Source organism: Abramis brama (assembly GCF_963993115.1).
Source record: "Abramis brama genome assembly, chromosome: 23".
Lineage (NCBI taxonomy): Eukaryota > Metazoa > Chordata > Actinopteri > Cypriniformes > Leuciscidae > Abramis > Abramis brama.
Window position 1 is genome coordinate 10,693,056 of NC_139985.1, and position 14,431 is coordinate 10,707,486.

Consider the following 14,431-nt stretch of genomic DNA (forward strand, 5'->3'; position numbering starts at 1 on the left):
TCATTTTACCTCTGTTATGTGACATATTTCTGAAATATGTGAAACAGGATATTTCATGAGAAAAATGTATGGGGTGGGACTTAATTTCATCCATTGGGAATTGATTGGATTGTGCAAAGTGGCTTTTACCAGAATGAAACCAAACCGAATGAGAATCTGCTAAAACAATGGCTAAGATTGGCTCTTGATTAACATTCTCAAAAACCAACGAAGAAATGTCCTTTCAGAGGAATAGCAAGTTATTACTCTTTGATTAAAGATTACAAGCATGTTTTTTTCTTATTACATGGATTAATACCGTAAATAGGGCCAGATTTGATTTCATGTTCACTTTAAATGCAAGTGATTGAACAATAAAATGCTTCATTAGTAGAGCAATCATTTCATCATAAAATCCGATGATGGTTTATAGCTGCTGAAAGCAAAGGGAGCCTCAGGCCACAAGCTATAGTTCCTCTTCTCACCACTAGGAGGCAATCTCTAACTTTTCATGAAATAAACAGAAGTGACAAAACATTTCAAGCAATCACTAAAATACTAATAAAAGGATTGGTGTTGCTTTATTGAAGAATCGAATCCAGTAAGGCAGATAATATGCACTGCATTAATATACTGATGCGTTTCCATGAATTGAACGAGCATGAAACACTTTTATGTTGATACCGAATGTTTGTTAATTGTGTTATAATTTCAAATATGCTGTGCATGGAAAATCGAGATGATTTTATGCTTTTACCCTGAGATGAATTTTCAAGACAGTAATACATTAAAATAGGTACAGTATTACAAAGTAAAGACATACAAAATGATGTATAATAATGAAACATTCTCAGTGCTGCTTTGGAGCTCACACACTCTTCATGCGTGTCAAACATTTCCAAAACGGTAAATTAGCACCAAGAGCTATGAAGGGAGCGCATATGAAACAAACATTTGAAATAATAATACCTTACCATACACCTTTTTAATTTATAGTGTTTAACAATGATTACAGACATGATCACACGATGTTATCTTTCGCAGGCTGGTGGGCTCTGAACTGAGGTAGGCCTACTCATGTGAATTATCACAGATAAGTTTTCAAATACAGTTTTCGGTTGTTTCGAATGAGCTGTGAAATTAATAGACGTTTAATTGGCACAGCACTTGAATGGCCGACGGAGGAATTGTGACAGCCATTACAAATGTGTAACTCTACCTCAGCTCTATTCTGCCAACCCCCGAGGAGAAACATTGTGTTGTTCGAAAAGTAATGAAGTGCTATAAAAAGCAGTTTAAGGCAATCAAGATAAATTGGTACAGTATAAATAGCATTTGGTGTAGAGTACTTTCAATACTTTGAAGAGGAAAAACTAGGACTTTTAAAAGCCAAACGTTTCTGTCAGTCTCTTTATGTACTCCATCCTGTTTGTTCTCACTCTACTCATAACAAGCGGTTGGATCCCAGTGGGAGAGTCCCATCAAAGTCTCTCTAAGCAAAATCCGTTAGGCAAACAGAAGCCTAAAGATCACAGACAAGACAAGATGACTTTGCCAGATGACAAACAATTTCAAGGCAGAGGCTTGAAGCTTGAGTTTAGCACCATGCGAAATCAAAGGCGTCACTAGACGAGCGCTAACATCACATGGAGTTTGTTGTGATGAACACGTAGATGCGGGCCAGGAAAGTTGTGAAAGTTCCTTGGCGCAGCAGCTTCATTTCCACGTCGATGAGGAAGTCCCGTGGCTCCCGCACCTGCCGGTTCAGGTACACGGCGCCCGTGAAGCTGTTGAGCTTCCGCGTGATGAAGTAGCCTTCCTCGTTTCCGCGAGGGATGCCGATGATTATGTTGTCGCCCGAGTAGGCGGGCGAGGGTCCGATGCGGAAGATCTGTGCTGGGATGACGATGTTGGTCTGGAAGCTCAGTTGGTAGTATGTGATGCGTAACGGCATAGTCTGGCATTGCTGGAAGTTGGGGCAACTCGTTCTCTCGCAGCGTCTAAAAACATGGGAGAGGTGAGAGTTTTGGTCCATAGAATGTGTAAGAATTTGTTCTGCAAAGACCCTGGCCAAAATTGTGTTTTAAAGTCAAATATCTAAAATGGCTCTTATGACATTAACAGACACTTATAAAGGGATTGTTTAACTAATAATGAAAATTATCATGTTGGTTCAAACCTGTTAGACTTATACTTTCTTCTGTGGAACATAAAAGATGATATTTTGAAAAATGTGTCCAAAGTCAATGGGGTCCAATGTTGTTTTGTTTTGTTTTGTTTTGTTTTGTAGTAACAGCGACCTAAATTCTTAAACCTCATTTGAGTTTTATTATATGGACAAAACAGTAAACATTCTTCAAAATATTTTCTTTTGTGTTTCACAGAAGAAAGAAAGACATTAGAGTGACACAACGGTGAGAAGAATAGACATGTTTACAAAATAAGATAACTGCTACAGAACCAAACTAAACCAAACAAATCGAAAACGAAACACAAAACAAAGCAAAACAAAACAAATAATTTAGCACAATATAAAACAACAACATAACGTATCAAAACAGCAACATAAAACATGTAACAAAACAAAGAAAATCATTGGCATTGACATAGGGGTAAGTAAATGGTGACAGAATTTTCATTTTTGAGTTAATTATCCCTTTAGCTTGAACGCTGAATAATATCTCAAACTGTGTGGATGATTGTGGAGAGCTGTGCTGTTACTTTTCTAAATGACCAGATTTGTGATTTTCAGCTGGCCAGTGATAAAACAGGCTTTGAAAGGAGCCATATAGACAGTGGCTGACTTTTTTTATTTGGATCAATAAGAACCATCAAGCAACCGATAAACCACATAAAACACCTGATAACATGAACGGATCACAGATTAACTAAATATGTTGTACAGCAAGACATACAATAGTAATACAGTGATACTGTCTTCTAAAATAACCCTGCACAACCCATATGTACAGTTTCTCCGTAGGGTGTTTTTGCCCCCGCTGGCTCCTCTGGGCTGTTAATCTCTGATATAGCAGTGAATCTCAGGAGGGCTGATGGTGAGCAGTGGGAGTTCCCACCAATCAGGGTTCTTGCTGACACTGGCCAGACGTGTGTGTTTGAACTACTGCCTAATCAAAGCAATCTGGCTTCATTCCATTTGCTTAGCAGAAACCATGCTCTGTAAAGTGCCAGCATCAATTCAGATGGCACAAGGATGCTACAATGAATGTATTTATGCTCAGTGCAAATGTACTGATCCAGTATATGTGCATGTGCATCCGTATGATTTTTAGTTTCACCATTATGCAGTTTATTTCTTGAAAAATGCTGACAGATCCTATATTTTTCCTGCATTAAGCAGTGAAACTTCTGATTACTATGCTAAGTTGGATATGGTCTAGCCACGCTAGCAGGTTCACTGATTGAGCCAACATGTGATCTGCATGATAAATGTGATTGGTAAAGAAAATCAGCGGGTCATACTTACGTGTCTGACACTCTCCTGTAGTTGTCTGGACATGCAAATGACAGGCAACGGAAGCCTCCCTGGATGTTGAAACAGGTCTGGGAAGAAGAGCAATTGTGCGATCCAATGGCACATTCATCAATATCTGAGAACGAAAGGGAAGACAACAGCTAAATAGATTGAGTCAGTAAAAATTGAGGCCTCTGAGACTGCTTAAAACTTTCATTCCATAGTTCCTTTCCTGAATTATCGATCTTTCTTCTTACATAAAAAAAGAGTAAATGGAAATTCAGTAGTGAATCAAAAGAGAATCAAACTATTAGACTTTGTAAGATTTTGATAACATAAATATCTAAATGGCAGCACACATTCAATTTTACCCTGGTCTCAATCAATGCTAGCAGGGTTGTCAGGGGGCGACTGACGTCTGCGGTGACTAACCGCTAGGCTTCATTCTGCTAGGAGTCAATTTTGGCCCCTCCAGAAGTAATTAATTATGCATCTCATTTTACAAAAGCAAAGTCCTCGTTACAGCTCGCCGGCTCCAATTCGTAGAGTAATTCGTTTGGTGCAGGCTAGCGCTAACCTCCGGGAGCATGTACAGGCTCTTCTTCACCTCTCATCTACTTTCCTATCTTGAGAGCCTGAGGGAGTTTCGTCAATTTCGTGATCTTTCAGAGAGTGATGGAGGACACCGAGCAGTGCTGTGTTGAACCTGAGGTTAGCGCCTCGCAACTCAATGTGCCAATTAGAGAAATTAAAGCTTGAAATTGAGTTTGTACCATTTGGCTTTGGAAAGGTGTTGGGCAGAATATGAACCGGAGTTTAAAGGGATTGTCCACCCAAAAATTTATATATATAGGGGTGAATTCAGCTTGATTGGGACACTTTTTCCAAGTCATCTCAATGGCAAAAAAGTGTCCAATTTACCCTGAATCCACCCTATATATATATATACAGTAGTCAACATTTGAAGTGGATCAAAAAAGTTCATCAAAGTTGTTCTAAGACAAGAACGGGTAGTGTTAAAAATTCATGTATAACTTTGATGAAAGGTTTTGATCCACTTCAAATGTTGACTACTGTATATATATATATATACACACCTGCAATATTGTATCTATCTATCTATCTATCTATCTATCTATCTATCTATCTATCTATCTATCTATCTATCTATCTATCTATCTATCTATCTATCTATCTATCTATCTATCTATCTAATGCATTACTTTTAAATGTAACTTTCCCCAACACTTAACATAACATAATATAAAACAACAACATAAGATAAAATAATAAAATAACACAGCATACCATGACATAACATAAAATAAAACAACATAATACAACAAAACATAAAACATAACATGTTAAGATAAATCCTGAACATTTGGTCTCATGCTTTGTGCTTTTATTTAATTAAATCAAAGACTTAAATGTAATATGATAAACTTATATATCTATTTAGTGTTACCTTGACAGGTGCGTCCATTAGGTGACATGGAGTAACCATGGGGAGGACAGGCACATTTGTAGCTACCAGGGACATTCACACACTGGAATGCACAGAGGTTTCCAATGCTCTGTGAGCACTCGTCGATATCTAGAGAACAAACAAGAACATCTTTATCAGTGAGAAAACTAGCCATTTAAGAACATCACAACAAACCACAGTGTGAAGATTTGTCCTTTACCCAGGAAGATTTGTGTTTAAGAAAATGTGCCAAGAACACACTAATTGTGGAATAATTCTGGAAAAAAAGCATCCTTATTAAAAGATTCAAGACATTATCGATCCAATATCCCTATCAGAGGAAAACATCACATCATCTCTTTAATCAACATACTGTATAATGTGACTGTTTAACCCTTAATGGGTATGAAATGGATGGCAAGCAGGTAAGCGGTAGACAATCACAACAGACTGGGCCATCCGACCAATCAGAACAGAGTAGGCTCTCAGAAAGGAGGGGTTTAGGAAGATCGGATCCTTGATCAAACTGTTTTAGACAATGTGAGGAAAGAGGTAATGGTGCAATGTAGAATATTATGAGAAAATTGTGTTTTTGACCTTGGATGCATGTAGGCCTACTATAGGAGAACCTTTAAAATATCATAATAGGGTACTTGAATCCATTTCCTACCTTGAGGACATTGATAACACCTCACCTTCACACGTGTGCCCGTCCTCTTTCAGGTAGTAGCCTATTCGGCAGTAACACTGGTAAGAGCCATAGATGTTTGCACACTCCTGACTGCATGGATTGTTGTCACATTCATTAACATCTATGAGAGAACACAGAAAACAAGTTTTTGGATTCAAAAATATTTTTGTGTGTATACATTTGCATAAATCATAACAGTCTTGTGCATATTGGCAGTGTGCTCATATCAGTGCAAATGTGCAGTGGAGTCCAAAAATCTGAGACCCCATTGAAAATCTGGTAAATCTAATTAAAACCTGGAAATAAGTTGTAGGCAGATGTAAAATATAATTCTGCACTATTTCTAGGTCACTAATAGCCAGACCACAGAGCTACAGTGCGAAATCAAATCGCCAGCAGATCGGGCTGGGTTTTACCCAGTCTAGGTCACTAATCAAATTAATTTGTGTTGTAAACTATCTACAAACGGTCTGATGTTCTAAAATTCTCCAGTAATGCTTGAGAACTTGATCAAACTTGTTTCATATTCAAATCAGATTTCAGCTTTTTCAGTTTTCAAATTAAATGTTATAATATTGTATTGCATTATATTATTGTATTAAATCACTATAGGCCGAAATTACTGAATAGGGCAAATTAGTGTGCGGTTGCAATCTAATAATCTAATCAAAATAGTATGGTCTAAAACCCAATTGTCATTTTTTTTTTTGGCCACAGGACAGCAATTGTGAGTACGTTTTCTGTCATCTTTGCAGGAATGTAATATGAAGATTCTACAAAGGAACATTTATCTTTAGCAAGATTATGAATGTAAATAGTAGGCACAAAAACAGAGATATTATGGGTACATTGTGTCACATGAATTAACACGCATCATCTTTTTCGAATATCTCACAGTCCACACTACAGTGCGAAAACAGTGTTTTCAAATTTATCCACTTGGGAGAGCTTTTTCAAAAAGCTCCATCTTCATTTACAAAAAGAACGTTGTCTCGGTGTGAACGGAAGGCCAAAACAGAGAGAAAAAGATGCGCTTTCAAACGAAAACGTATAAGTGTGGACAAGGCCTAAGACAGGGGTATCAAACTCCGCTCCTGGAGGGTCACTGTCCTGCAGAGTAAAGTGAAGTGTCCATCATATGCACACTTCAGAATCTTGCCAGAGGTAGTAGGTCATCCGGGCACTTTTTGCCTACTTTTTGCTCAGACATACTTCTTTTGTCGCATACTGTTTTTCGCCTACTATATAGTGGGGAAGAATGTGATTTCGGATGCAACCCTAGTCTTCAGGATTACTAGAAACGTTCAGACAGGTTTAGGAGCTAGTTGGAGCTACACTGTCCTCCAGCAAATCCAGATGCAATAAGGTCAGCCACAAAAATAACTGTCTCCACACCAGTTCATTGCTAATTTCTCACTGCGCGTCTTTAGTAAATCCTGACAGTAGTTTTTTTAATGCCAAAAGAGGGTTTGAGCTGTTTGAGCTGTACTAAATCCGGCCATAATTCTGCAATTTATTTTAATACTGTTGCCCCTTTGAAACCAAACTAAAAGTCACCTCATGAATTGTTCCTCAGGCTGTCACCCGCCAAGTCCTTGAAATAAACTCTGAATTTCTATATGGATCTCTCCATATATTGGGACTAGTAAATAAAAGAAGTGGCAAACACACCGGCTGACAGCTCACTCATCTTTTTTTGTTTATAGCTCTCTGCCTCATTTTAATTGGAAAGAAAAAACATTCATACTGTCAGAGCACAACACATTCTTTGTAGGTAGACTGATCCGTGTTCAATTCTGCTAGTGCAAATGGATGTACCTTCGCAGTTCTTGCCATCAAAGGCCAGGGAGAAGCCTGTGGTACAGGAGCACTGGTAGGATCCCGGCGTGTTATCACAGGTCTGGGCGCACAGGCGGCCCGGGTACCGCCAACACTCATTTACATCTGCCAGCACAAAAAGATGCAGAGAACTGCATTACTTTACAAACATACTGTAGTCTGAGGAGCATCTCTCTCTCTTTCTCCATCCGTCTTTGCCTTGCTGTCCTCTTTCACTCCTCTATAGGAGCAGAAGGGATACAAGATTAGGATAATCTGCATGCTCTCTGGAGCATGAGCTGCTGTCAGCTTCATCTATATGCATGCTATTAGTCTGGCTAACCACAGAGAAAATGACATCCTTTGGGTAATTCAGTCACAGTATCCAAACTGTTTTTAAATCCTTCAAGTGCTTTATTTTGCAGCTGTGGTTTAAGATACTTTGAAAAAAGGGGGAAACTTGTGTTTGAGGTCAGAAAGTATCATTTTTAAAATGCTAAAATTCTTCCTTTTATTCTATACTTCATCCTCTACCTTTTGTCCGCATTGTGACGTATATCGGAGTGAGGTGGCTTCTCGAACAAGAAAAAATGTAGGATGGGACTTGATTTTGTCCATTGGGATTGTTGTGGTTTGCTATTGCTGTGATCTCATGTGAGTGGCAGGTTGTCCCACCCTTGCAAGTTACTGTAAGAGGGAGGGGATGTTATTTTGAGGGCACCTGAATTAAAAAAAAATAATGATGTGCAAGTGTAAGTTTCCGCGTTCCACTCGGTGTCGCGCACAGTTGAGCGTGCAAGCCTTTCAAAGTATACTCCTTTGGTTATGAGCGTGGAAAGACGCGTCACACGGACAGTGCGCAGACCGTTGCGGAACGCGGATGGCAAAAGTATACTTTGGGCTCAAGCCTCACTCCCCTGGCCTTAAGAGGCGCACTAGCGACTGATGATAGAGACCGTTAGCGTGCCCACCTTCCATGAATATTCCAAAAATATGACTGATTTCATTGTGACTTACTGCATAGCATATTGTAAGGTCTGAAAGTGAAGTTTTGTTCAGCAAGCCTACTGTGTGCACTTGCTAATCTGAACAAAGATGTGTTTTGGCTGTGTACTTGTTGTGTGTGTCAGTGTATGTGTTGATACGCACCCACACAGAGCTGGCGAATGGTGTCGTACTGGTAGCCGGTTTGGCAGTCACAGCGGTAGCTGCCGGGTAGGTTGTGACAGATTTGGCCCTCTCCACAGCGGTGGGTGCCCATCTGACATTCATCCACATCTGCAGATCACATTCAGCAGTCTTACTAGTTCTTGTAGACTTTACAAGTCCAGTTAGTTTATACCAACAAAAAATGGTAACAAAAAGTAATGCTACTGACATGTTTTTTTTAAAGTTGAATCACAGTAATGGCTTGTTTTTTTGTGTTTTTTTTTAATGGTCCGTTGTACTTAAATGGTACGGTACATGAATAATGATTCAATTTCATGATATTATCATCTCACACCATTATGTGGTATACTGTGGTATTGCCCCAGTACATTTGAGAAATGCTCTTTAAACAAGTGGAATTAGCTTTCACCAATCCTCACTTCAAAAAGAAATTTCAGAACTAAGAAATGTTTACGGGAACCAACCCCAACAGTCCAAACAAGGAAAATGATATATGAAATAAAGTAAGATTTTTATACATAATACTTATCATATATACATACAGTACAGTATATGGGGTCAGTTTTTATGTTTTTGAAAGAGGTCTTACACTCACCAAGGCAGCATTTATTTGATAAAAAATACAGTGGAAACAGTAATACTGTGAGATATTATTACAATTTAAAATACCTGTTTTTTTATTTATTGTAATATATTTTAAAATGTAATATATTCCTGTGATGTCAAAGTTGAATTTCAGCATCATTATTCCAGTCTTCATTGTCATATGATCCTTTAGAAATCATTCTAATATGCTGATTTTCTGCTCAAGAAACATTGCTATGATCAATTTTGAAAAGAGTTGCACTGCTTAATATTTTAGAAACTTGTAATTTTTTTAAAAAAAAATCAGGATTTTTTTGATGAATTCAAAGTTCAAGAAAACAGCATTAATTTGAAATAGAAATATTTTGTAACATAAAAAATAGTCTTTACTGTCACTTTTGATCAGTTTAATGAATCCTTGGTGAATAAAAGTATTAATTCCTTTTAAAAAAACAATGTTTTAATATAAATAATAATAAGCCTAATGTTATAACAATCTAAATCTAAAAACACTAAAAGTTTTCTGAAAGGGTTAGGTGTAAGTAAGGTTAGGGTATAATAAGCACGTATATTTGTATGTGTCCTTACCAATACATCGTGCTCCATCAGGGCTGGAATGGTAACCCTGACTGCACATAATAATCTTGTGCTGACAGGTGTAAGAGCCCACAGTATTTATGCAGTTAAAGCCAGTCGTACATGGTTCTCTCACACTGCTGCATTCATCAATGTCTACAATAAAGTGAGAGAGAGAGCATGAAAGTGATAAAACAAAGGCAAATGAAACAAAAAAGCAACTTTTCAAAAATGTGTTTACTTAAAGGGATTGTCATTTGTATTTTTCAGATTTTCAAACAGTGACAGTTTGGTATTCTTCATGCATCTGTCCTCTAGGGGGCACCGAGAGACTCTAAAGGTGTCTCTGGCTTGTCTTACCGATGCAGTTGCCGTGTGAGTCTTGAGTGAATCCTGTGAGACAGCGTTGCTTCGGGTTACACGTGAACGAACCATCAGTATTCTGACACTGGAAGCCCATTCCACAGTTATGAGTTCGCACAACACACTCATCTATGTCTAGAAGAGAAAGAGTGCAGCAAATGTCAAACAGGCCATTGGTTCGGACAGCTAGACGCCACCCAGTCGGGTTCAAGATTTGTTTAGCTTTTGAGACTGATGCTGTTAGAAGATCTAAACAAATTAAGTTACCTCTTATAAAGACTTCAAGAAAATCTGTAAATCTCACCAAATTTGGCAAGCATAGAAGCATAATGAATAGACGGGCATCATCTGAGACATTTGTTGGAGGAGATGGGTTTGGACAGAGATCACAACAGTCCTCAATTACAAGTCAGAACTTCACAGTAGGTGGCACTGTGGCTCAATAACAGGCTGGGAAAGCATGCTCACACATTTCAAGACAGCTGGTCTCACAAAATCAAACCCCAGTTTCTCTACAGTCAACACTTGCATGGAATTAAAGAAAAAACACATGTATTTTGTTAATGATACTGGCACACAAAACTTAATACGAGCATCACTGAAAATAATGATAACCTGCAGTTCGTCAAATGAGTCAGACTTTGATTCAGTATCCACTCTGATGGATTCAGTTCAGAGAAGGATTCAAACCAGTATTGAACTCAAATTCATTAAAAGAATCATAAGAGTGATCCATTCGGGAATCAGATTACCATAGTCGTGCTGATGATTTGATTCACAAATAGAATCAGCTCATTGAGTCATTTGTTAATGAATTAGACTACTGATCATGCTGTATGTTTCTGATTCACTAAAAGATCTGGCTCATAATGAGGCATTTATTAATGAATTGGACTGCACTGCTCACGCTGTGTGTTTTTGACTCACTAGAAGAACTGGCTCATAATGAGTCATTTGTTTATGAATCGGACTGCTCTGGTCATGTTGTATGCTTTTGAAACACTAAAAAGAACCAGCTCATAAGAGTAATTTGTTGGTTAATCGGACTACACTAGTCATGTTGCAAGTTATTTTTGCATGCAGCCCAAGGACAGAAAGATTTTTCTTGACATTAGTTCACAGTACACCATTTTAAATTGCATTACATTCAATACAGATTGCAAACTCACATTCAAAACGCAGGTAAATAGCACCATTACCTAAGCAATATGAGACCTAGCTAACAAAAATATGTAAGTCAATAAGTCTATATGAATTGAGTGGTTTAGTCCAAATTTTCTGAAGAGACTCAATCGCTTTAAATGATGAACAGATTGAATTTAGGCTTTTATTCACATATAAACATTCATAAACTCTCACACATCAGTCTCACACACGGAAGCTCAAGCATGTTCGCTTGACGGTTTGTTCTCGCGTGTCAAGCAGGTTCGGTTGAGGTTCTGTTTAAGTTCCCTGATCAACAACTACATTATTTCTGAATGTTCTCTTAACGTTTAAAATGTCTATATGTTTTTTCTTAATTATGCGAATGTTAAGGGAACATTCCATTTTATCATCCTTCAAACATTATGGGATTTTTACTCTTGAATGTTCTCTGAACATTCTGAAGTAGTAACATTTAAAAATGTTAGACAAACATCCAATTAAAACATTTCAGAAAAAAATTATGTTTGCTTTTAGAACATTGTTAAAGACCAGTCTTTGAATGAAAGTGTTATTAATGTTACTTTTGTTCAGAATCTTGCCAGAACATTAGGGAAGTTCTGAGAACATTCCTGTTACCTGGGAACCCATATATGGATATTGGTGAGCCTTTAATTTCAAGTTAAGGTGGTCTTTCAAAATCTTACAGTTGCACTGTAGTAACAGAGTATGAATTTTCAACTGTCCAAAGCCTGCAATTAGTTCAAATCCATTATTGCTATTCCATCACTTATAATGATAATTATCCCTCCACACTTATTAAAATGCATTGGGCCAAGTCCTGACAAGAATCAGAGACTCTTGCTAAGTTTTCTCTGTTCAAAGGCAGTGGTTAGATGTGTCTAAGCATCTGCTTTGTGTAAAAACAGAGTGCGGGATGCTTTAGATGTTAGCAAGCAAGAGCCCGAGGCAATCAGCTGTGGCCTCTTTCGAACTGCGAAGGCCTGCAAAAAAAATCACATTTTACTGCACAGATTGATGCATGGTTTCTGGTTCTTCTTTGCAGCGGTGATGGTGGTGTTTAGATGATGAAGACACTGGTCTGAGATCTGTGGAGTAATGTGGGCTAGAGGACTATGACAAGGATAGAAGACCGTTTGTTATTGATTCTGTCCATATGCATCACTGGGCAGCTCTGATAGCCGGGGAAGAGCTGGACTGCTGCCATGTTTCTCCTGATTTGATCTCACATAGAAGCAAAGTTCACGTAGACATAACTCTCAATGTATTTTAATTAATACATCAATGCTCTCTGTGGACTTTTAGTGAAATTAAAGCTTGAGGGCCATTCACATAGAACGCATTTTTGCAGTTAAAAAGGTAGGACGCAGGTCAGTGGAACAAAAAAGATGTGTTTTTTAAAAGTTCTTTTAACTTGAGTGCCCCGTTTTTATAACACCGTGCCATGTGTGTGACGCTGCGAAAGACGTGAGCGCAATGGTCAAACACATCATTTTTGTGCCACTAGCATCACCAAATTTACAAATAATGTTTGTTTTCAAGCACTCCTTTATTTGTCATTGGTCAGACAAACTTATAATGCCACCCTCAAATTCACACCATTGCTTTAAAGGTGCCTTATGTAAAAATTGAGGTAAAAATATCCAAAAAATGAGCTACATGCATCAAAAGAATGAGAAGAAATAAGGGCGATGATGTCATTAAAAAAATGTCAAGTTATAGTGCTGCAGAGATATCAACCTCAATTAGCATTAGCATTAATAGCCACGGCCCGACAGGTGTCGTAATACCAGTTTCGGCCATGGGAGGCGGTATGCCGGCAACATAACCACCAGCCAAACATGCAATACACGAATAACTCGCACGGCTTGTGGGCGTACTTGAACCTGATGTCAATCGTGTGGAAAGTAGCCTACTGCCCACTACTACATTCAAATAAAATATGATAAAAAAGGAACAGAACCAGAGTAAACATTGGCACTGCTTTCCATCGCTGGAGACAACTAATGGACATGAAAAAAATGAGGTTTGACTTCGAACTTGCAACATTTCGTTTGGATTGGTAAGTAAGATGCTGTTAGTATTTCGTTAGAAGTTTGTTTTATATGTTTGTGTAGATTTTCGGGAAGTTATAACATAGAAATGTATCGAAGGCTGTTCGATAAACGTATATAACGTTCATAAATACAGTATTGTAATATAGTACACATAGCACAATCTCTATTGCTCTTTTTTTCTTGCCAACTACGTGACCTATATTATGTATATTAAATGGCTTTCCTGAGGTAAATCTGACATAATTGTTCTCCAGCTGTGTTATTGACCTCTTCACGATGATAAAAAACACTGATTGGTCGATATTATGTATGAGGAATACATTTTGGTAAGTTGTAGCCTAACGTTACTGTATCTTTCAGTGTTCGTGATTTTTTTACTATTAGCTAGTAGAGATGATCGGTTCACATGCGCTAGGGATCTGTCGTGTAACATTTACAAGCGCCAAAACGGTATTTAATTGACAGAATCTGAGAGCTGAGATTTTTTTATATCATAACTAACCTGCTCTGTCTAGTCTGTCGGTCTCCGTGTCCTCTTTGCTTCGCGATTTTTCTGTGCGTGAGAAAATTGATGTGTGGGGTGAGAGCGTGTGAAAAGTGTTTGCGTGTGTCTCACGGTTAATGCGTGAGAGTTGGAAGCTCTGGTTACGTTGGCGCTAGCTTGGTCAACATCAGCGAATGCTGTCTGTCAAATTAATGTAATTCAAACTAACAATAAAAATGTAATATGAACAAAACGAATATGAACATATTCACTGGTAAAGGTGAAGGGGAGTAGCTTGAAGATATTCATACTCTAGAGTAGACCAACTCACTTTCTGGAGGTATACTGCCCCCATCTGGTATGGAATGTGGAGTATGAATTTATTTATTTTTACATAAGGCACCTTTAAATTATGCAAAGTAGGGTTGGTGAGCCAGTTCTTATTCAGAAACAAAAGTTATTACCTTTATGTCTGAAACAAAATTCTAATTAGAGAAGATATTTTGAAGAATGTCGTTAATAAACAGTAGATGGGCCCCATTGGCTTCAATAGATTTTTTTCCATACTGTTTGGTTACCCATATTCTACAAAATATCTTTT

At 38.0% G+C, this 14,431-nt stretch overlaps 1 protein-coding gene across 4 annotated transcripts in view; it reads right to left on the reverse strand.

Moving 5' to 3' along the window:
• Positions 1-535: 535 nt before the first annotated feature.
• The window catches only part of fbln2 (fibulin 2), a 67,603-nt gene continuing 53,707 nt past the window's right edge, over positions 536-14,431 (reverse strand). For all 4 annotated transcript variants that reach the window (XM_084101829.1, XM_084101826.1, XM_084101827.1 and 1 more), the window contains 8 exons: positions 10,123-10,260; positions 9,775-9,918; positions 8,581-8,709; positions 7,432-7,557; positions 5,618-5,734; positions 4,923-5,051; positions 3,467-3,590; positions 536-1,979 (listed from right to left, as the gene is read on the reverse strand). In XM_084101829.1, coding sequence (XP_083957955.1) covers positions 1,622-1,979; positions 3,467-3,590; positions 4,923-5,051; positions 5,618-5,734; positions 7,432-7,557; positions 8,581-8,709; positions 9,775-9,918; positions 10,123-10,260 — 1,265 coding nt within the window. In that variant the 3' untranslated portion in view covers positions 536-1,621. The remainder of the gene's footprint in view (positions 1,980-3,466; positions 3,591-4,922; positions 5,052-5,617; positions 5,735-7,431; positions 7,558-8,580; positions 8,710-9,774; positions 9,919-10,122; positions 10,261-14,431) is intronic.